The sequence below is a fragment of the Oreochromis niloticus genome, linkage group LG5 (assembly GCF_001858045.2).
Source record: "Oreochromis niloticus isolate F11D_XX linkage group LG5, O_niloticus_UMD_NMBU, whole genome shotgun sequence".
In the NCBI taxonomy this organism is placed as follows: Eukaryota; Metazoa; Chordata; class Actinopteri; order Cichliformes; family Cichlidae; genus Oreochromis; species Oreochromis niloticus.
Window position 1 is genome coordinate 3,400,348 of NC_031970.2, and position 21,581 is coordinate 3,421,928.

The 21,581-nt window shown below is 43.2% G+C and overlaps 1 protein-coding gene across 5 annotated transcripts in view; it reads left to right on the forward strand.

The window, feature by feature from the left end:
• Positions 1–21,581, forward strand: part of si:dkey-49n23.1 (semaphorin-3D) — a 110,415-nt gene that overhangs the window by 81,362 nt on the left and 7,472 nt on the right. For 2 of the 5 annotated variants that reach the window (XM_019356793.2, XM_019356792.2), the window contains 11 exons: positions 5,488–5,642; positions 5,875–5,937; positions 6,181–6,300; positions 7,940–8,030; positions 9,657–9,785; positions 11,059–11,201; positions 11,729–11,843; positions 12,282–12,351; positions 13,004–13,148; positions 15,247–15,469; positions 19,017–19,105. In XM_019356793.2, the coding sequence (XP_019212338.1) occupies positions 5,488–5,642; positions 5,875–5,937; positions 6,181–6,300; positions 7,940–8,030; positions 9,657–9,785; positions 11,059–11,201; positions 11,729–11,843; positions 12,282–12,351; positions 13,004–13,148; positions 15,247–15,469; positions 19,017–19,105 (1,343 nt within the window). Of the gene's footprint in view, positions 1–3,215; positions 3,347–3,428; positions 3,881–5,487; positions 5,643–5,874; positions 5,938–6,180; positions 6,301–7,939; positions 8,031–9,656; positions 9,786–11,058; positions 11,202–11,728; positions 11,844–12,281; positions 12,352–13,003; positions 13,149–15,246; positions 15,470–19,016; positions 19,106–21,581 lie in introns of those variants that run through there. The other 3 variants (XM_005462962.4, XM_025907057.1, XM_025907056.1) reach the window with 3 other exon arrangements.

Here is a 21,581-nt window from a genome sequence, read left to right on the forward strand (position 1 = left end):
GTAATGCCAGAACTAAGAAAATATGACATTTTTGTACGTTTTACTGCAGGAACACATTTAACACTCTCCCACAGTGAGCAATCGTGCCTGTGAGCTCACTGTCCTGATGATAAATGGTTAAATCGGGTAAAGAGAAAAAGATTTAATACATGTGAATCAGCTGTGCTGCTGTATGTGTCTGTGCTGAGAGTCTGTTTCATGCTGTGACAGACAGTCACAGTCAACTTCCACTGAATTGCAGCTTGAGAAGATTGCATAGCTGCAAAGATGGACTTGTTATTTTGGGTTGATGGAGGCAGATGATCCACTGAGGCGACCCCTAAAGGGAGCAGCCCAAAGAAGGAGGAGATAACTTCACTATCATTCAAGTTATACACCAATCAGTGCGTGTCTGAACAGGATTTTGGTGCATTGGTACAAAATATAGCTGTAAGGAACTGTGGCACAGCTGTGATGCAACAAAAGTGCAGTCCTGCATCAGTTTTTAAAGAGGCTCTTTATTCATTTTGTTCATTTAGTCAGTTCTTTTACATTCACAGTCATTCTTTTGGTTAGTTTTCATTTTAACACGACTTCTGCCTCCATAGACACGTCATTGCACTGAACAGCAGTGACAAACATGGTTTTCACTTGTTGATGTGAGACTTGCATTCGTCTTCTCGAGTCTTAATCTAACCTGTGTAGGCAGATTTATGTCCCTGCATCATGTGTGTGTGCTCAAAGTAGCTCACACACCGATGCATGTGCAGCACAAAGTTCAGCAATCAGCAAATGTTTGCCATTATCCAAAAAATCTCCCTTTCACACACACACACACACACACACACACACACACACACACACACACACACACACACACACACACACACGCTTAGTTTGGTTTGGCTGTTCTCAGAGATCATTGAAAATCCTGCTGTTGACTGGATGATAAAGTTAAACAGAGCGATATAATTATCTGATTATACGTTTGGATACACCTGGTACTTTTATATTAGCGATGAGGACGAAAATGCTCTTAAATAGTTACACAGTTGCACAAGTCTGTATCCATCTGATCTACAAATAGAATAAAAGGATACATAAAGGAGAAATTGGAGAGCTTGTGGCTTTTACTGCTGTGCCTGATTAAAATTAGTAAGAAAATTGTGCTTTGGTGTAAAAACTCACGTGTGGCCAGTGCAGAAAGGACAAATTGACACTCTGACCTGGACTCACTAATCCTGACCTCGCTGACACACACACGCCGGTACACACTCACACATGAATGGATTACCGAACGGGCCTTTTAAGCACAGGCCCGGGGGGGCCGAGAGGTCACAGGACCCCTGCAAAGAGCCTCTGTGTGAAGTAAGTGTTTGTAAAGTCACAGAGTTCAGTGAAAAGGCACAGAGGAGCACAACATAACCATAAAGAGACACAAAGTGACCTTAAAGAGGTGAGGACGACTACAACACGATGGAAAACAAAAAAAGGTCTCTGGCATCATTTTGAAGTCGTTTTATGTTGTGAAACCATTTTTGTCTGTTGTGTCGCTTTGTGTTCTCATCTCTTTCTGTAGCTTTAGTAGTTTTTAGGAGTTTGTTGTCATTGTGGTTATTTTGTGTCTTTGTGTGGTCCCTTTTTTTTATATCATGGTATTTTTTAGCTTCATTATCTCTGTGATCATTTTGTTTGGGGGGTTTTGTCGTTTCTTGCCTCTTCTTGGTCATTTCTCAGCATTTCCTTTTGTGATTTTTATTCTCTTTGTTGTTATTTTATACCTGGAGTCCATTTTTAATAATCCATCCACCCTCTCACCCACAAACATGGACTCACAATGAGTGGAATACAAAGCTTTACTTTGTAAAACTCGAAGCTGTACTTGAATCAAGATGTGTCGAGGCTGTGACCTCTCGCCATCCAGCAGTCATCACTAATCCAGATCACCTCTGGCCAATCAGAAGCACTCAGCATTACCTCCGGACTGTGATTGAAAGGAAAAGCAACATTTAGGCATTTAACTGAATTACATCCAGACTCAGTGAAACTTTGACCAGTCGACTGCACTTATGGCCACTAATGAAGACAGACAGACAGTCTGAATGAACCCATTCTGCTTCCAACCATTGGAAGTGATTTTATGCGGACGCTTCCTTGTTTTGTTTTGGGGGGGTTTTCCAGGTGACTGCTGACTTTAAAAATGTGCAGGTCTGTTCAAGTTATCAGGAAAACAAAAGGAAAAGTTAAAGGGAAAGAACCTGGACGTACAGCAGTCCTGTGTGACATAAAGCTTTTTGGTTTCCTCTCTTCTTCGGTATTTCATTTCATATTTTCCACTGTGTCCCCCTCGGGCAGAGTAACTTTCCTTCCATCATGCGGTCTACTTCCCATCCCCACTTCACTTGATCGATGGGATCTATCAGACTCGGAGCCAAATGCCGCAGCTCCGTAAAATAAGAATCTACTTATATCCTGCTGATATCTGTGGGGCTTCACTCTTACTGTAAAATCATTCATGGTGGTTATCGTTAGCAGAAAGTTTGAGAAATAATTCAAGTATTAAAAAACAGCTTTATACTAATCTGAAAATTCCCCAGCTGGAGTTCTAAGAGAGGAAAAAAATCTACGGAGGCCTGTTTGCTCAGAATATGAGCTGATTTAAAATGTTAGCACACGGCTAACAGTCTGGGTTAGTTTGTTGGTGACCTGCTCTCAGCCCCTCAAGCTTTAAATGAGTTGATGACACATTTTTGTCTATTTCTATAACACGTTTCATGTTCTGTTCCTTTAACCTCTATAAATCTGCCCACTTCAGTTACATGTGTGACGCCCTGAGGAGTCTCGGAGCTGTGAGAGGGTCGATTATCTGAATGAGAAACGAGCTGTGAAGATCTCATTTAGGAGCCTGAACAGATGTGGCTGTTACATCTGATTGCACACACAACTTTGCTGTGTGTGTGTGTGTGTGTGTGTGTGTGTGTGTGTTCAGTCTTTACTAGTATAAAAGCAGTTCCAGTTTCCGCTTTGGATGTAAAAATATCAGGATCATACTCTGATGGGTGAAATCTGCCTTTATATTTTCAGGCTGTTTTTTGCACCTTTCGTCTCAGTTTCTGTATTCTTACCTGCAGTGTGTCTAATCCACCATTGTGCATATTATCCTACACGTATGCCAGTCTGTGATTAGTCAGCTCTACTATTAAGAGTCACATCGAGGGTGATTTCCTGTGCAGAAGGAGAATTTTTCCGTTTTGTACTTCACAGCCGTTCATCAAGTCTCACTCTGAGTTTTGTCAATTTCTTCATCAGACAAAGATGCAAAATAAACTGGAGGAACCATTAATCACAGAAGAAGACCTAAAGCAAAGTCTGCACCTTTTCTGCCTTTTTGTACTTGTAGGACTGAGGAATCACTTTCATTCATCACTCCTTTTATTATTTTTTCAATGGGGGCCTCGGTGAAACTCCTGAAGACTAAGTGTGATTAAAGGCTGTGCAAATAAACTTGACTGCACAGCTCTACAGTTGAGCCTTCCTCCATTCTTCAGCCCTTTCTCCTCTCTGTTTTCCACGGTTGATTAGCGAGCAGAAACTCTTGTGCGTCCCGTTAACCCGATGAAAGCGGCGTGATTGTCAGAGCGGTGATTTATTTCTTTTTAAATGTCCTCTGGTGCGGCTCAAGTGTAACAAATGTGCCGTGCTGCATTCAAAGCCGCGACTCTTTTGAGCCATCGGGACGCACAATCAGCGTCTCCACGCACACGCCGGACTGTGCTGCACATCCGCAGTGTGGGGTCCGCTTCTTTGGCTCGCAGGCCAGGCCTGAATGTTGTGACGGTCTTGTTGAGTTTCACGGTTAGTTTCCTTCCTTCGTTCAAGCGATTGTTTGCATCACAGGCAGGTCAGTGCGGCGGGAAAATGACGAGAATTTCAAGGTTAATTCGCTGCTTTTACTCCAGTTAATATTTGCAGCGTGAGGTCACAGATTTACACCGTGACCCTGATTCAAATGTAACGCAGGTGTTTGAATGAATAGTCAGTTACGGAGCGGCCGCCTGAAGGACTTTCTGTCCACGTCAGCCTTCAAACCTGAACTTAAAGACGTGTTCACAGCAGTGGACTTCTTATAAACCTTTAGCTTTTTATTATTTCTTGACAGAGCTACTTTGTCTAACACATTATTGTTTTTATGATTTATACTTAGAGTGTTTTTTACTTGTAACTGAATCATTTTTAATGCATTTAAATGTGTGTATTATGTGTTTTTCTTGAGCGGTAATGGTGGTCAGCTTACATTTATTATTATTATTGTTGTTACTGCAGAGTCCTACTCTGGATGAGCCTGTAGTTTAACAGCGGTGGACTATAGTTGGAACTAAAAGTTGTTTTCATTGCTGTTTTATCCTCGGATTATCTTTTGGTCGCAGGGATGATGTGGATGTTTTGCCCCAGCAGCTCAGAGAGTTGTTTTTCATTTTGCTATAAATTAGACGAAACAGCACAAATGTATTATCATTAAATCAGTTGTCAGGCGGGCAAACGGCTAAATTAAACTCCGCTGAGGAGCTTAAATGTGATTTAAATCATGAAATGTTGGCACTTTTCATTACTCCAACAAAACTTGCACTATTAAGTTTCAGACTGCATTTGGATTATTGAATTATATGTCATTTCTCTGTAGATGTGTTGCATGCTGGTGTGAACCTGAGTCCTCTTCGATCCAGTTTCACTCGCAGCTGTGGAAGTTTCGGGTTGACACACTTTACAGAGCAAACAGTGCAGCAGTCGGGCAAAGCCGAGAGGGTTTCAGGGTTAATTTGACCTGCTTGCTCAGGTCGTTTTCTGCCTGCTTTAGCAGCGACTCCCCAGAGACGAGCGCAGCAGCAGCCTGCAGCATGCAGCCTGCAGCCTGACTGATGACCTGATGCTGCCGTGTGTGTCAGTGAGGGCGAACGATTAGGAGAGATGTATTCAATAAAACATATTTTATTGAAGTAGCAATACAAACTATATAACACTAATAAAATAAATCCATTCTCAGTTTAATGGAGTTAAAATGCAGTTTTTCTGAGCATTATGGAAACCTCCAAACAGTTCACGCAGCTCTGGATGAGACGATGAACTTCAAAGTGAAAGGTTTTCACTCGATTACTGATGAAGTTAAAGACACCTCAAATATTTTCAGTTAATGTGACTTATTACTCACTCACACGGTTTATGTTAACTCAGCTTTCTTGATGATATCTTGCAGGATCTGCATTTTTTTTGCCTTGCAAAATTTTAATAGGAGACATTTGAAGCTCATTTTGCAGATGTCTGTGTTGTTTTTGTCATTTCAATTGAAGGATGTGTAAATTATGGTGCATTATAATTAAACAGCTAAACTCCTGAAATGTGTTTCTGGATGTTTAAGGCAGTGAGATAAAAAAAAGCACTTGTGGCTTGTGAGAGCTGACGCTGAATAAAGGCGCGTTTGATCGAACAGCCTCTCTCCTCCATCTCTGTCAGATGTGAGGAACGGTTCAGCTGTCTTCTGGGAGGAGGGGGTCAGCGGTGGGTACCAGGCCCTGCTGTTAGACGAGGATAAAGGCTGGCTGCTGGTCGGAGGGAAAGACCACATCTACCTGCTGAAGTCTGACAGCTTGGATCAGCCCTCGCGGAAGGTAAAGACACAAAGATTCAGTGTTGCTGTATCTTAATTGCGCATGTTCAACAACAGTCTGCACATGCTGATCTGGATAGATTTCACTTTAATCACTTCCTCTGGCACAGAAAGCAACCACAGCTCTGGAGCCCAAATGATTATTTGATCTGGCAGAAAATCAGTTGGTAACATTTGTAGTCGTTCGAGTCGTTTTGTTGCCAGCGTTGCTGATTGATGCTCGTTTCTTTCAGATCTACTGGCCGGCTGCCAGAGAGCATGTGGAGCACTGCAGGCTGGCTGGCAAAAGCCTGGAGGTAACACACTGAGTCACTCTGAGTTCAAAGTATGAAGTAATCCAAAATATTAAACAATAAGCATATTTTAGTATGTGCACAGTTTGTGTGCATTTAGTTTTATCATACAAACAAACTCTAATCACAGTTTATCTCTACAGTAATAAATATCAGCTACTCTGGTGTTTTGCCAGTGTTACAACGACTGGAATAAGTGAAGAATTACATTAGACATTAACACGTTTTTGTGTTTTTATTTTGCAGACTGAATGTGCCAACTTTGTGCGGCTGCTGCAGCCTTTCAATAAGACCCACGTTTATGCTTGTGGTACCGGCGCTTTCCACCCACAGTGCACTTACCTGCACCTCGGACACAACACAGAGGTACCAGCCAAAGCGGCGCAGAGGGTTGGCTGTGATGGCATTCAAAACTTTAAAAACCTGATATTTCTGTCAGTGTGTTTTATATGTGAAAGAGTAAATCTGCTCTGCCTCTTAACAAAGTACATTTGTTTTTGTTGTTTTTATTTAATCTCGCTGATTATTTCCAAACATAGAAACTGTGATGTGAAATTCAGACGTTTTCAGTTCCACAGTTAGATGTTCGGCTCTGCCAGATCCAGGCAAGCCAGAGGACCCAGTTCTTTGCTTAAAAGAGAAAGCTAGCACTGCCATTTTGTCTAATGTGCTGACTGGAAACATACGCACATGCGGCCCTTGGGTGTCACTGCTATGATACACCTGGTGGAGCAACAGCCAGTCAGGGTCTCACTCCTACCTCGTCACTAAGGACACTTTGGGGTCACATTTAAACTCTGTGGATCATTTTTCAGCTTAGACGGTTGTAAATGAGCTTATTTTACCCCAAACCACGATCTAAACATAACCAGTGTTTTTGTGGTGTCTGAACTAAAGTGACAGAAAGAAGGAAGAGAAAACAAAAACACATGAATGTAAAAACATGAACCTCAGTGTTTTGGCACATGCCACAGCCCTCTGAGGCTGGAACTGTACCAGGAACAAGTGGTTCCTATTAAACTGAAGAAATAGTTAGTGCATTGTACTCTAATGACTTGTTGACAGTCTGCGTAGTCACAGAAAATTGGCAGACATGTGCCTTCAGCGGTCCAGGACGCCAGCGGAATGTGGCCAACGTTATCTGACACAGTGTGATGGCAGTGTGATGAAATGAACGACAAAATAGTTATAAAACAATCACGAATGGAAACAGAAGAACTACAAAGTGACAAAAACAACAAAGAAGAGACGAGAGAAATCCTAAAGGGAACACACAAAATAATCCACAGTGGGTTTTCACAGGCCAGTCAACATGTGGGGTCACAGAAATGTTGCACTTTAATGTGTGTTACCCCACGGGGCTCCAGTGGGGGTTTTCACTGGCCACTTTAGGGGGCCCATAGCTTTATGTTCAGTGGCCACCTCAACCTCAAAAAACAGGTTTAAAGATAAATTTTGTCTAAAATGTGGATTTTTTCCTACACAGTCTGTGTTTGCAGTAAAAGGCATGAACCAGAGCAGCACTGTTGACTGATAGGTTTCTGTTTGGAAATGCATAAAGCCAGTGAGACAACCTCAGAGGGAAACTAAAGGCCCCGGAGAATATTTATGGCTATCCAACAGTAAATTATGACAAATACATGCAAAATAACCACAGAGACACAAACAGGCCATAAAGATTTGTAGCAAAGCTAGAAAGATCGTGGTTTGGGTTTGTGGTCTTGTTGCATCTGTTCCACTTTTTCTGTCGCTCCCTTTAGGAAGCCTACTGAAGGGCTGTTTGCACGCCTGTGTTGAAGGACTGTGTCGTAATCCATCCACCATATTCAGACTTCTAAAACACTAATATTAATCATCATCATTGTTGGCAGTCCTTTAAAATCAGTCAGCCTCTCTAAAGAGCTTCTATTCTGTAATGAAGTGAAGTGAAGGCAGCTTCATCTTTGCCCTTCTGTTTATCCATCATTCTGTGTTTGTGTGGTCTCCTCCGTCCTCTCTCCTGCAGGAGCCGTTGTTCACGCTGTCTCACACAGTCGAGTCAGGCAGAGGAAAATGTCCCTTCAGTCCCAAAGAGCCCTTCACTGCTAGACTGACCGGTAGGTCCCGTCCACCCACGCACACTCCAAGGGCCTGAAAGAGTGGCCATACTGAATCATCATCTGTCATCCTCTAAAAGCCGTGTTCACATTCTGGTGACAGCAGTGCTCTGCGGTGTACAATCCCACCACTGTGTGACTCCTCGCTGCAGACTGTCCGCTCAGCCGAGGCGTGTGTGGTCCGCATGAGTTATTCCACGCGCTGACGTCAGCCGCTGCCCCTCACGACATAAAGGACATAAAACACATCGGCCATATTTGGATCACTTAGACAAAGAGAGAGCTCCATAAAAGAAGCCATAAGTTATGTTTTTATAACTGATGGTTGGTTCTGTGCTGACAGCTGAACGAGGGTTTACCAGCAACGGAAGCACGATGACTTTCCAGCACATATACTTAGAGTACAACTAATGTTTAGGGGTGGTAGAGTAGGTTGGCTGCTAATCTGACCCCAACTGGTTTTGTGCCCCCAGAAAAGTCTTGATGCACGATAGCTAGAAGGCAGAAAAGATTTGGTAAGTCCTTGTAAACCTGGTTTGTAAATATATTGTCACTATATTGCCAATTAAACCAGCCAGGTGCTCCCAGTTGCACTGATTAACTCCGCCTACCAGGAACCTGCAAGACAGCGCACAGGGACAGAAAACCCAGCAGGCCCTGGCCGAGGCGCCGTCTGCGTGGGGAGTTCTGAGTGTTTGTTTGGAATTCAGTCATTTTTAAGGTCAAAATAACTGAGCAATAAACACAACGTGATGCTTATTAAATAGTTTAGTCATGTTGTGAGGTGAAAGACCTTCATGTGAGCGCCCTCAGTCATTGGGCAAGCCGAAGAAATCAAGATAAGGACATCAAACAGACTCTAAATGATGTTTGTTTAGTTGATAGAGTTGAAAAATGTGTTGATTTGGTGACTGATGAAAATCACTAAAATCTAGTAAATCTAGTAGAGCCTTTGCAGTGACTACATCCTGATCCTGATGGTGTTTTAAATACGTCCTTCCTACATGAGGATCTGTGCACGCCGTCACATGTTTTTCGGATGTTTACGGTCTGAGCTGTGGGCTGTTTATTAGGAAAAGCTGCTGCTTCATAATGAGTAAAAGCTGTGCACGGTGAGCGGACTGCATGTGCTGTACCTGGACGTGTCTGAGTGCCGCAGGAGGTTAAACTACATGTAAACATGTAGTTAAAACGAGGAGTCAACACTGAAATTATGGAGGTGTAATTAAGAGAACCAGACTGTTGTTATTTTTCACATAAATGTGCCCGGGGAGAGAGAGCCAGTGTTTCAGTTAATACTGAACCACAAAACAAACACTGAGGACGAATTAAGGGATTTTTTCAAAACCTTATTAAGACATTTTTTTCAGGAAATGATGTCAGAAATATTTTGCTTCATTGTTTTCTTACAGAGAACAAACGAGAGAAAGATTAATGTTTTCATGAATCAGCTTTCAGATATTTACTGTTCTGCTCTGGACCTGCAGAGAATGCAGGGCCTTCAATCGAAGGCAGAGCTATAAAACAGACACCCTGTGTACTGGTCAACTCCTGAATGTAGGAAAATATGTTTCACACAAATTTACTGTTCTTGTTCAGGCAGTCGTTCCTTTTCTTTCTCCCTAGACGGGGATCTGTACGCGGGTACCTCGGTCGATTTTATGGGAGCCAACGCTGCGATCTTCAGGACATCCATCCAGGGCAGCAGCCAGCATTACATCCGCACTGAAGCCTTCGATCACAACTGGCTCAACGGTGAGAAGCTCCGGTCCTGCCCGTTTGTTTTGTTCTCTGTTCGACACACCAGATAAACTTCTGCGACACATGGAAACACTTACCGGTTAATGGTCCCCTGGACAAACGTTTGCTACTGTATATTAACCAAGCGCAGAATGAGTCCCGCAGAAATAAAAAGTTATATGCAAAAATTAAACATTGTGTGTGGCAATAGATTTAAACCATAGTATGAAACCACAGTTAGACACACAGTTCCACCAGATGTTTAAAAAACATGGATGCAGAGTGCACATCGCTCACATTTACTTAGACAAACCAAACCGCTGATATCAGCAAGGATGAAAGAAAACAGCTTTTAGGGCCTCTCAAGGGTGCAGACATCCACTTTGCCTGGTCGGAAATATAGCTTTGCATCCATCATCCCAGGGAGCTGCTCTCACTAAAGGTACTTTTAACTAATCAGGAGACCATTACTTAGTCTGTGGTTGTCATACATGAGCATTAATGTCCCCGCTCTGAGAGCCAAGACCATGAATTATTCTAAAGGTTTTAGGACTCCTGAGCTTTGAACCTGTTTTGGTTGTTTTTGTGTTTCATTCTTTTTCTCATTTTGTATACTTGCTTATTGTGTGTGTGTGTGTGTGTGTGTGTACCTGTGTAGACATGTTCGTGGGGACCAAAAATTGGAATGTTACTATACTTGTGGGGACAAAATCCCTGTTCTCATGAGTTTGACGGCATTTTTGAGACTCAAAATGTGGTTTTAGTGTCAGGGTTACAATGAGGTTAGGGTTAGAGTTATGCATTCATTTTTGATGGTTAGGGTTATGGAATGCATTATGTCAATGGGATGTCCTCACTAAGATATCAAAACGAGAATGTGTGTGTGCATGTGAGACACACACAGCCTGGATGTATTAGTTGTCTAGTTTAATACTAATACCAAGCTGCTCTCCGAGGGATAGAAAGCACTTCCACATAGAAGGCTAAAAAACAAGAAAACTGTATAAATGATTAATAATTAATTTTTGAAATTGATAATAATATGCTTGGATACAGTAAATTAAGACATAAAATAAAATGCAGTAGCAGAAAGAAAAACAAATTAAATGAAACGAAAGGCAGAAGTTTTCTGACAGTTTAAGCTGATGATAGCTCCTCCTCCACGAGAGTCTTCTATAACTCCTTCACTTGCTTCACCTGTACTCGTTTTACCTGTAATTTACAAATAATCTATAGAAACAGAGAGAAGCTCACAGACTGAGTCAAACGTGTACCGTCTCCCTCTCAGAGCCAGATTTTGTGGGCTCCTTCTCCATCCCTGACACGCGCAGCCCGGACGATGACAAGGTCTACTTCTTCTTCAAGGAGAGGGCGGTGGAGGCCGGGCAGTGGGACAAGAGGGTGTACAGCCGCGTGGCCCGAGTCTGCAAGGTAAAAACGAACAGCTTCAACGTGGTTAAGACAAGGAATCAGTGACAGGGATCAGGGTTCTGCTGTCCTGCATCACTGCGTCAGAATTCAGTTATAACTGGTAACAGGCCTTCTGACATCTGTTTTGCTTCATATGTGATTATGTGTGATTTATCTTTAGTTTTCACAGTTAAGTATAAACGCAGTTAAAAAGCCCGTCTGAGACACAGATATTCAGTTTATTACTATAAGAACTAAAGAAAATCAGTTTTCATATTTAAAACACACATCTGGGTAATACATTTATAAAGTAAAAAGTACCAAAACAAGTAAATACATCTAAAGCTTTTTTAGTTTCAGAGCTTTAAATGAAGGAATTAAGGCTTATGTTCTTGAACTGAACAGAAATACAGATCTGTGGAGACGGACGAAGGTTGTGACTTACGATGTCTCCTTTTTATGTTTCCTTCCCTTCCCTTCTTCCCTCACTGTACTCCTCCTTATCTCTAACCGTCATCCTTCCCTCTCTCGCCTCTTCCTCAATCCAGAACGATCTCGGCGGGAGGAGGAGTCTCATCAACCGCTGGACCACCTTCCTCAAAGCCCGGCTGGTCTGTTCTGTCCCCGGTCCGTCCGGAGTCGACACGCAGTTTGATGAGCTTGGTAAAAAACTCCTCCTCTCCCTCCTTTTCCTTCCTCTCTGGATGTTTTCTTACATGACGTCTCCTGAATAATATCTTAGTACAGTACGCCTCGCCTGTGCTCTTGCATTATCGTCCCAACTTTAAAAAGCTGACACTGTTATGTTTGTCTCCTCCTTTCCTTCCACACACTGTCCTGTCTTGTCTTTAGGAGGCCTGAGGTTACAAAGGTTTATCCAAACTGCATTGAAGTTTTGCTGCATCAGCCACTGATTAAAACTTTATTCGTACAAATTTGTGCAACTGTGATTGATTTACAGGTGAACTGACGCTAACGAGGAGACAGAACAGACAAATCTAAAATTCTTCCATTCTTCCTCCCTCAGTGTGAATAACACAGTTTTACTGCTGCACATTGTTCATGATTCTGAGTTTAAAAGCAGCCTCTGTGTTTTCTTAGAGGACATCTTTGTCCTGGAGACCAAGGACCCTCAGAACCCGTCCATCTATGGAGTCTTCAGCACGTCCAGGTGAGGGCGCGTTCAGCCGTGCAGTCACTTACATGTATTTATTTCACAGAGACCATTTTTCATAAATTAGTTTTTTACTTAACATGAGCTGCTTTAACTTTTACATTTCTCATGAAATCCTTTTAAAATGCACGATTTTAAAGATTTCGCCTTTAAAAGTCACGTGATTATTGTCTGGCGCCAGGCCCGTGTCATTCTGTCCTCAGTGGTGCTGATGAGCCCACCGCTGCACACGTTCATGACCGAACTTCTGATTCAATGAGAACTTTATTGACATTTAGGCTTTGAAAACTGAAGGAAACAGTTTTCACGGAAAGAGGGAGGGCGTCCTCTTCCTGTATGTGCACGCCCACTGCCAGGCTGGCACGTGCACACTCAGGGGTCAGATGTGGGAGGTGTCCAGGGTCAAAGGTGAAGAGGCCCAGCTGGTTGTGTTTTTGTAACCAATGTATGGAAGCGCTCCACCTTTTTTCCCCTCGTGTCCTTCCTTTCCTGCTTCCTTCTTTCTCCTTCCTCTTTTATTCTTCCTTCCTTCCTGGCCTGTTTTGCCGTTCTTCTTTCCTCCCCTTCTCCTGTCTTTCCATGCCGTTTTCCCTCCCAAACTCCATCTTTCTATCACAGCCGTCACCAACACCTCCTTTTTCTTCCACAGCTCCATATTTCGTGGTTCAGCAGTGTGCGTGTTCTCCATGGCGTCCATTCGAGCTGCTTTCAATGGACCATTTGCCCATAAAGAAGGACCCGACTATCGCTGGGTCGAGTACAAAGGTCGCATCCCCTACCCAAGACCTGGCACCGTGAGTACGCCTGCACCAAAAACCCCAAAACAAACCACTGTAGCATACTTAGAACCATTTTAATATACTACAACACGATCCTTTGTTATATAGGAACCTCCCTGCACTGTCGTCTAGTTTTGTGTCAGCCACATAACAGTTTCCTGAAATAAAGCTGAAGTATGCTAACAGATGGGATTAAAGATATGAAGCAGAGGACAGTTTCACTGCTGGGAGGTTTGCACAGTACCTGTAAATCATATCTTTGCACACACGTACACAGTTCTGTGCAAAGTTCGTGTGTTTGCATTATTATCCATCATAAACTCCCGTCATGGAGGAATGTGATCCCCCACTTAAAATCATCCCCAAATGCACAGACAGTCTTAAATCTTCAGCCAGAAGAAGAAGAAGGAGGGCTGCAACATCACAGCTCCTCAGCATGCCCGCTCCCAACATTGGACAGCCTCTGTCCACAGTGGAGAGCGGCACACAGCTAAGAGACTCACATCTCTGCACAGTTCTCTTATTATAAAAATGTAGAAATTCTGGCAGCAAGTGTATGAATGTGCAGTAAATACACAGGTATACCCACATGAATCCTCCAACTTATACAGAATAAAGTTTTATTATAAAGTCCTGCTTCTTTAGAGCAAACTTGTTGATCTGTCTGCAGCCAGGATGGTTTTTACATCAAATTTTTATTCTTTTAGGCACTGATATGAGGCCAGTTTAAGGTAAAATGAATGGCTTGAGATAGTGAAATAAATAGATTACTGTCTTCACAGTACTGTGTCTGAAAACACTGCAGTATAACCTTCAGCATCTCTCTAGTATTTGTGGTGAAACGGCCCTTTAAGCACGGGGTAAGGCTTTGGTCAGCTTGTCACTTTAATGTTCAAAAGCTGCTCCTTTTAAAGCCTCGTTGCCCATAAATCTCTGCTAATATAGTGGCGACAGGACGGTATTTATGTTTGTGTGAATAACTAAGACTCTCCTGTGAGATCAGACTCCAAACACACACAACACCGCTAATGAAAACAAGCTGATGGCGCTGCGAGAGGGAAAACCTCTGGTGATTTAACACCTGAGCTGTGAAGTCCTCTGGGAAACTTCAACCTGTCAGGAGGTGCTGAGGTTTTAGTGTGTGTCAGGTGTTATTTCATTCTCCCTGCTGGGGGACTCAGAGCTCTGCAGAGTGGTGCTGAATCATGTGGCTGATTGCAGAAGAGGTGAGTCGCATTAGAGCTGCAGGGGGGAGAAGTTTGAGCCTGCAGAATGATTAATAGCAATATGAAAACGTCAGTGCGATGTTGTGATTCTACTCCCCCGATCACTGACTCACTGTCTTGTTGACTTCAGCTTTTTCACTCTGCTCTACTTGTGTTTTTTCCTTTTTACAATCCTGTCTTCAGCATTTCAATCCCTTCTGTAATTCCTTTCCTTTCCTTTCCTTTCCTTTTCTTTCCTCGCCTCCTCACTTTTTCTTCAAATCACCAGAGTTGGCTATAGACTGCTGGAGGTAGCCATCATAAAATCACCCACTTGTTTGTGAAATGTTTTAAAGCCTAGTTTGTACCATTTTTGTAGCACGTTTATTAGCTGGAACCAGCATCTGTAGACTGTGTAGGCTCAAATATCTGCTAGGCACCGACCAAAACCGGAGCACAAACTACTCTTTTAGTCTGATAAATCAGACAGTAAGCTGTATTATTTGTCTGATAATTAAAAATGCTTCAAAAATACACCAGCAGCACAAATACAAACCTATTTATAACCGATATAAATGATCATCATTATGGATGGATGCTCCCTCTGTAAGCTCAGCTTTCAGAATTGTGACTCTGTTTGGTAAAAATGCTCAACCAGGTCTTTGACTTCTTATTTCTGTCTTTTCTAGAATAACAAACTCTTTAAATCCATGTAAACAGTGATAAAAACCACGACCTGTGTAGTAAAGTTGAATAGAAAATCTTCTCACTACGTTTCTTTCTGTCTGCTGTATCTTCTCGTCATTTAACAGACAAACATGGACCTTATGTTGTTCACTGCTCCCTCTCAGTCCTTCTTCTTGCCCGCTGATGGTTTGTTTCCTGTGTTCCTCTCTCTGGTCCTCCAGTGTCCCAGCGAGACCTACGATGCTCTCCACAAATCCACCAAGGACTTCCCAGATGAGGTGGTGAGCTTCATGCGGCAGCATCAGCTGATGTGGGAGCCCGTCCTGCCTCTGGGCGGCCGGCCCATCTTAACCCGCGTCAACTCGGCCTACATGTTAAAGAAAGTTGTCGTGGACAGGGTGGACGCCGAGGACGGCCCGTACGACGTCTTACACCTGGGCACAGGTGAGGAGGACGAGGGGAAGGAAAAGAGGGGAGGGAAGAAAGTATCGAGGAGTGTGGAGGAAAACAGACTCAGACTGCAGCTGGGACTGAAATCTCATCAGTTTGTTACCAGTGACAGATCAGTTCAGCTGATTCAGAGTGCGATGGAAAGTGTGTAAATGAAGCAAAGAGGCGAGTTTACACAGAGGTGCACGGAGGCAAACTGATGAAGGTTTCTCTGGAACACAAAAAGTGTTTTGTGGGTTTTACACTGAGAACAGAGCAAAACTTAATGTTGAAATGAAAGGAGAAAAGACCGTTTGGTTTTGAAACTGTAACAATGATAAATAAAGAGGCAGGATTGGCAAATATTGAGCTATGAGTTGTGTTTTTTTGGATGGATCTTCACCAAAAGAGTTTGATGTTCTTATATTAGCACTAAATTCCAGTTAAATAGTGACATGTGATTTTTAGGGAGAGGAATAGCTGGAAATCTTTGAAACACAGCAGGGATTTCTAACACGTCCCCTGTTTCTAACGTGTTCTTTTAACCTTCTTTAACACATTTCCCTGATTTAAATTTTTTCTATATTTTTTTATATTTTAAACCCATGAATCATGAATAATTCTTCCTCTGTGTTTGAGCCAGAATATCTGCAGACTCTGGAAACATCAGCTCAGTTGGGACACGACTGACAGAACAGCAGAACGTTCAGATTCGGTGAAACTTTGGTCGGCTGTGAGATTTAAACCTGTCGGTAAAATAAGATCAGCTGAGGCGGGGCCGAGCGAGTGGAATAAACACGCCTTTACGTTTGAACTCGAGCGTGTGATTGGACCGTCTTTTAGAGCGACGTCCTGTGGCTCGCCTGTTGTGTGTAAACACGTTTTCATTCATTATCTGTAAGGCAGTCAAAAATGGAGAGCTTTTATTGTGACGGGGTGAATGATTTCCTGAGTGTGTTGGGCCTTTGTTCATTAATGTGCACACAGGTGGGTTTGCTTCTTTGTGTCTCTGCAGCTGAATGATTCCGTGTGTGTGTGTCTGTGTGTGTGTGTCTGTCTGTGTGTGTGTCTGTGTGTGTGTGTGTGTGTTTTGTGTGTTTTTGACAGTGAGCGATTGTCTGTGCACGCGTGATTAATGGCAGCAGTTATTTAAGTGCTGGCGACAGATCGGGGGCCAGAGGTGCTCCGCCTGCTCCATACATCTCTGCTAAGTGGATTCTTCTCCACCACCTCTCATCTCCCCATTAACTCCACATTCACCTGCCTGATAAATGCTCCTTCTAATCTTTCACCTAATACCACCAGGAGGAATGTTTCTACATGCTTTCTGAGTGACAGATGACTTTTTTTATTGGTTCGTTGTATCCCATTTTAAAAATATCCGACTCTTTAATCACATCCCTGCATCACACTGTTTATTTTAGGATTGAAATACAGCTTTGAGAAGTCTACAGGTTACTGCGGTCATGTACTCGTTTGAGTTATGGCTTCTAGTTTAGCTGTTCAAAGGTATTAAAGTGAACGCAGCGCTGTGCACTGAAAGCTTACAGAAGCTTCTTTTATATCCAGTCCAGTTGAATCCAGATTTAGCTCATCAGTCTGCAGAATCAGTGTGCAGTAAGATAATAGAAAGTAAATGGTGCAGATGTGTTTCATTTCTACTGTCTTTCACCACTTTCTGCTCTGCCTCACGCTGATAGATGCTTTACTTTCATTTTAAATCAAACACTGTATTTTCCTTTAGGCTGCTCGGTCCTGTAGCTTTTCACAAACCCTGCTGTGATTGGAGGAATAGTGCAAGGCACCAGTTTAGAAAAGGGTTAAACTGTAGTGTAACAGGATCCCACTGTGGCAACGAGACAGTGTGCAGATATTCCACAGTCAGATGGAAGTGGTATTATTGGAGAATGGAAGCATTTAGGAACCATCGTAACTCGTCCACGATGGCAGAGCGAGGTCACCACTCCAGACATCCTCTGAATTAACATCAGCACAAAAGCTGTGCACCAGGAGCTTCATGGCATGGGTTTATTATGTTCATATCATCCATCACTCAGTCGGACTATCAGCGGTCTTATCCTTCTGCTCCTGTATTCTGATAAACACTGAGGCTGACACGATGACACCGCGGATACCTGCACAGCCATTCTCCTTATCGTCTTATCTTTGCATGTTTGTTTCAAACAGTGAATGATAACAAATGGAAGGTGGAGATGTCTGTGCCTGGGTTTGGTATGCAGAGGATCAGATTCATGTATGTGGGTCTCCCGGAGCGATGAACCCTGACCTCACCTGACTTAATGCAGGTCTTAAATATAAATCCCAAAGGTCAAAAGTGACCTGCTGGTTTCAGTTCAAAGTGGAAACCTTTGTGCTGCTGTCTGAGGCTTCAAAGCAACTTTGGAAGTTTAAACTAAGTTGAATTTATTTTTGAGATGTTATTGCTATTTCATTACTGATTAACAGAAACGCGCCTCTGAGTCCATCTGTTTTAGTAAAGGTTAAGAAACCAGTGATTCTCTCTAAAACTGAGATTTGACTTTTTGATGTTTTGCTGTCCTAGAATAAATAAACAAAACTAGCTGCTGTCCTCGCTCTGCTAGCCTGCTGTTTGACTCTTGTTCAGTTTTAACCAAATAAAGGACACAGTGGGAAACATACATTATTTTATAGAAGCTTGTTGGATTTGTTTCATCTCCAGGTTGTGCTGATTGTGGTCTCTGTGTTTAGACTCAAAGAAAACAAAAATGCCAGGATCAGTATAATCACAAAGCTACCAGATTACATTTTTTACTGTGAAATTAAACGTTACAAAAGCCTCTGGTGACCACAGGCATTGAAGCGCATCATTACTCAGTGATGAGGGCACACTTGTTTGACAGACATGTCTGCAGACACACACACAGCATGCAGTAGTCTCACAAACAGCTGCAGACACACACGGTTTCCCACAGTGGAGCTTTATGAGCATCCTGACGTGATGTGAGCGCACATGTAAGCGAGCGTGTTTGAAAGCCTGAACATCCGATCGTACAAATGCGCGCCTGTCTGCGTCTCCAGCAGTTGATTTGTGTGTGTTTGTGTTCCATATGGTTTTGCTGTGTTGCATCCTAAGTGCAGTGTGTGGTTTCACCGTCACAGCTGGCGTGTGTAACAACAAACTGCCATAAATTGTGCGCGAGGTGCCTGTTTAGCGTCGTTACGAGGGTTACCGCTGGAGACCGTGTCCCGTGCTAACGTGGGATTGAGCTTCGGTCGTGTAACGCTTTGTTTTTCAGACGCGTCATCTCCCAAAGGGGCTTTCCTGGGAGGCTGTTGTGAAACAGAACTCCTGGCTCTGCTTCGGAAAAGATAAAACGGATCAAGCTTTCGGTGTTCCTTCCTGGAGTTTCTCTAAAGAGGGCCCCGTGCAATCCTACTGTTTCATCACTCCGGCATAAATCTGAGGCCGTCTTTGCAGATGTTTTATTAGGGCAGAGTTTGGTTTCAAAGCTGAAATGAAAATGTGTGTTTTGCCGCAGGATTCCCACACGTCGGTCAAAAATCTTCTTTTATGTTGCAGATGATGGGAAGGTGGTGAAGGCGGTGTCTGTCATTAAAGACAACTGGGGCACAGAGGAGGTCATACTGGAGGAGCTGACAGTCTTCCAGGTGAGATGTTATTACAGGTTTGTGAGCGATGGAGAGCACGAAGGTGGCGCTAACGTTTTCCACCCTGTTATATTCACAGAGCTGTGTGTGATTGATGCCTTCCTGATGACAAAGCAGGTTTACTTTGTGACTAACAGCCCTCAGTTTCTCCATCAGATCCAAAAACAGTAAATAAAAAGATGGATGTAGTTGCTGGGTCTGAACAGCTGATGTGGGAGTGCCTCCTGTGGTGCAGAAACACTTCCTTCCCCGTAGACGTCTATGGCCGGGCCTCTGTAAACACTTCCCTGATGAGTTTGTGGGCTCGGTTGTTTATTTCAGGTCAAACTGAATAAATCATGAAGTTCATTTTGTAAATTCTGGTCATTCAGAGTTTCAGACGGGGCCGATTTTTCACTCAGGACTTAACAAAATCAGTTTCACAGTCAGGTCTGTGTGTCGCTCAAACACCAGATGCTTATCTCAAGATTTCAAAACTGGATTTCACAAACCAACAGGTGACATCATGGTATTTATGCCCATGTTTTATACTGCCTGGCCAAACCCACGTCTCTTTCAACAGCACCTTTTGATAAACTGGTCCAGTTGCTCAAGCGTGCCGAGCACCCAGAAACGGAGCTGTCTGACCTGCTGCAGCTTTCGTTGAAGCTCTCTCTGCACGTCTCACTGCTGGCACCACCTGATTTCATGCGAGTCTCCCACAGAACCTTTAAGCCTCGGGCTCAGAGGCGAACTACACGGGACTTTTATGGCTAAAATCACAGAGCTTGTTTCCGTGACTCCCACTGTCCATCTGCCAGGCCCGGACCGTGTGATCGAACATCGTTTTCTGGAACAACTCCACTAAACACAAAAACAGATAGCAGGGCACATATTTCCCAAGGTCATCTGGGTAAATAAGCTAATGGGGACAGCAAAGAGAGAGAAGTGAGGGATGTGAGGAGGCATGGATGCATCAGGGTGAAAGGAAAAAATACAGCTGGACTAAACACAGAAAAAAAACACAGAGGACAGAAATAGAGGGAAGGATGCAGAGGAGGGGGATAAAAAGACGGAAGAGAGGGAAGGAAGCGGAAAGTTAAACGGAGAAATGAAACCCAGGCAGAGTTGGAGCTGAGGACAGGTGAAGGAAGAGAAGCCACAAACAAACAGGATGCCACACACACTCGGCCTGTTTACTTCACTACTAATAAATGTTTACTTTACTACTAATTAAGACAGGAACAAACCCATTTCCAGCAGACTCACAAAACAGTCGGACAGCTGTGGGCAGCGTATGAAACGGGAGCCTTTATTTCTATCGGCTGAAGTCTGCAGGGGGCTGCAGGGGGGTCGGGCTGCACCCTGACCGGGTTTCACATGAGTGCTTGTTCAGTTTCTGGCTGTGACAGAACGCAGGATAGTCATATCACTGTAAAACACTTGGTCTCTCCTTCACTTCGACTCCTCGGCTCACAGCGGTCAGGGGTCGTCGACTCCCTTTGTGAAACGCTTTACTGAGTCAGTGAGCCAGAAAAATGGAGCTGGGGGGTAATTTTACCCCCCGAAGAAGAAAGAGACTTATTAGATTTCTAATCTCAGTAGTTGCCCTGACCTCAGAGCCGTGAGTCGCTCCGAGGCATTCCTCAACCTCCACACAGCTGAATTATTGCTGCTTTTAAGGAGCAGCGTCTGTGGTTTGGAGTCAGTGGTGCGAGTCGACCCTTCTCCTCCGTTCCTGCAGGTTTGTCTGCAAATAAAAACGTGTGTTTGTTCTTTTTTTTATATAAAATGGGTCGTTTACACAAAGTAACTAAGTTCATTTATTCAAGTCCGTCACTTAAGTCATGGGGATAAGTTTGGTTTGAGCATTGGGGAGTCTGGGCTCCCAGACTGGGCGACTTTTAGCCAGACCTGCAGTCCCTGCCCAGGTACACATAATATTGAATAAGCTATAAAATACATATAAACGTTACCAAGATACAAGTTCTGCAATTAAACATGTGTTTAATTGCAGAATGAGTTTGGCTCAGTTAGATGAGTAGCCGCCTTGAGACCCGGAAGTTCGGGTTCGAATCCTGCTCATGGCAACATTTCTTACCGAATTCCCCAGAGGAACCCACCCGAGGGATTAATAAAGTTTTATCTAGTATAGAGTCAAAGAATCCTCAAAACTATACTCACATGTATCTATTGACTATAACATCGATATTTAAATGCTGTTTAAATATTTACGTAATAAAAATAAATAAGAAATAGTGAAGTGTTTTTTTTATATATCATGTTGGTCATTTTTAATCGTCCACTGATTTACTGACTAATAATCTCATCTGTAAGTTTATCTGCTGTCAGTACAAAGCCAGCGTCGCTCCAGCTGTTAAACGGCATAAACGCTGCTCGTCTTTGCTTTCTCCCACATTTATTCACCAATAAGCATTTTTCTGAATTGTGTAACAAGAAACTTGAGCCTGATGAAGCCGGCACTGCAGTTACTCCT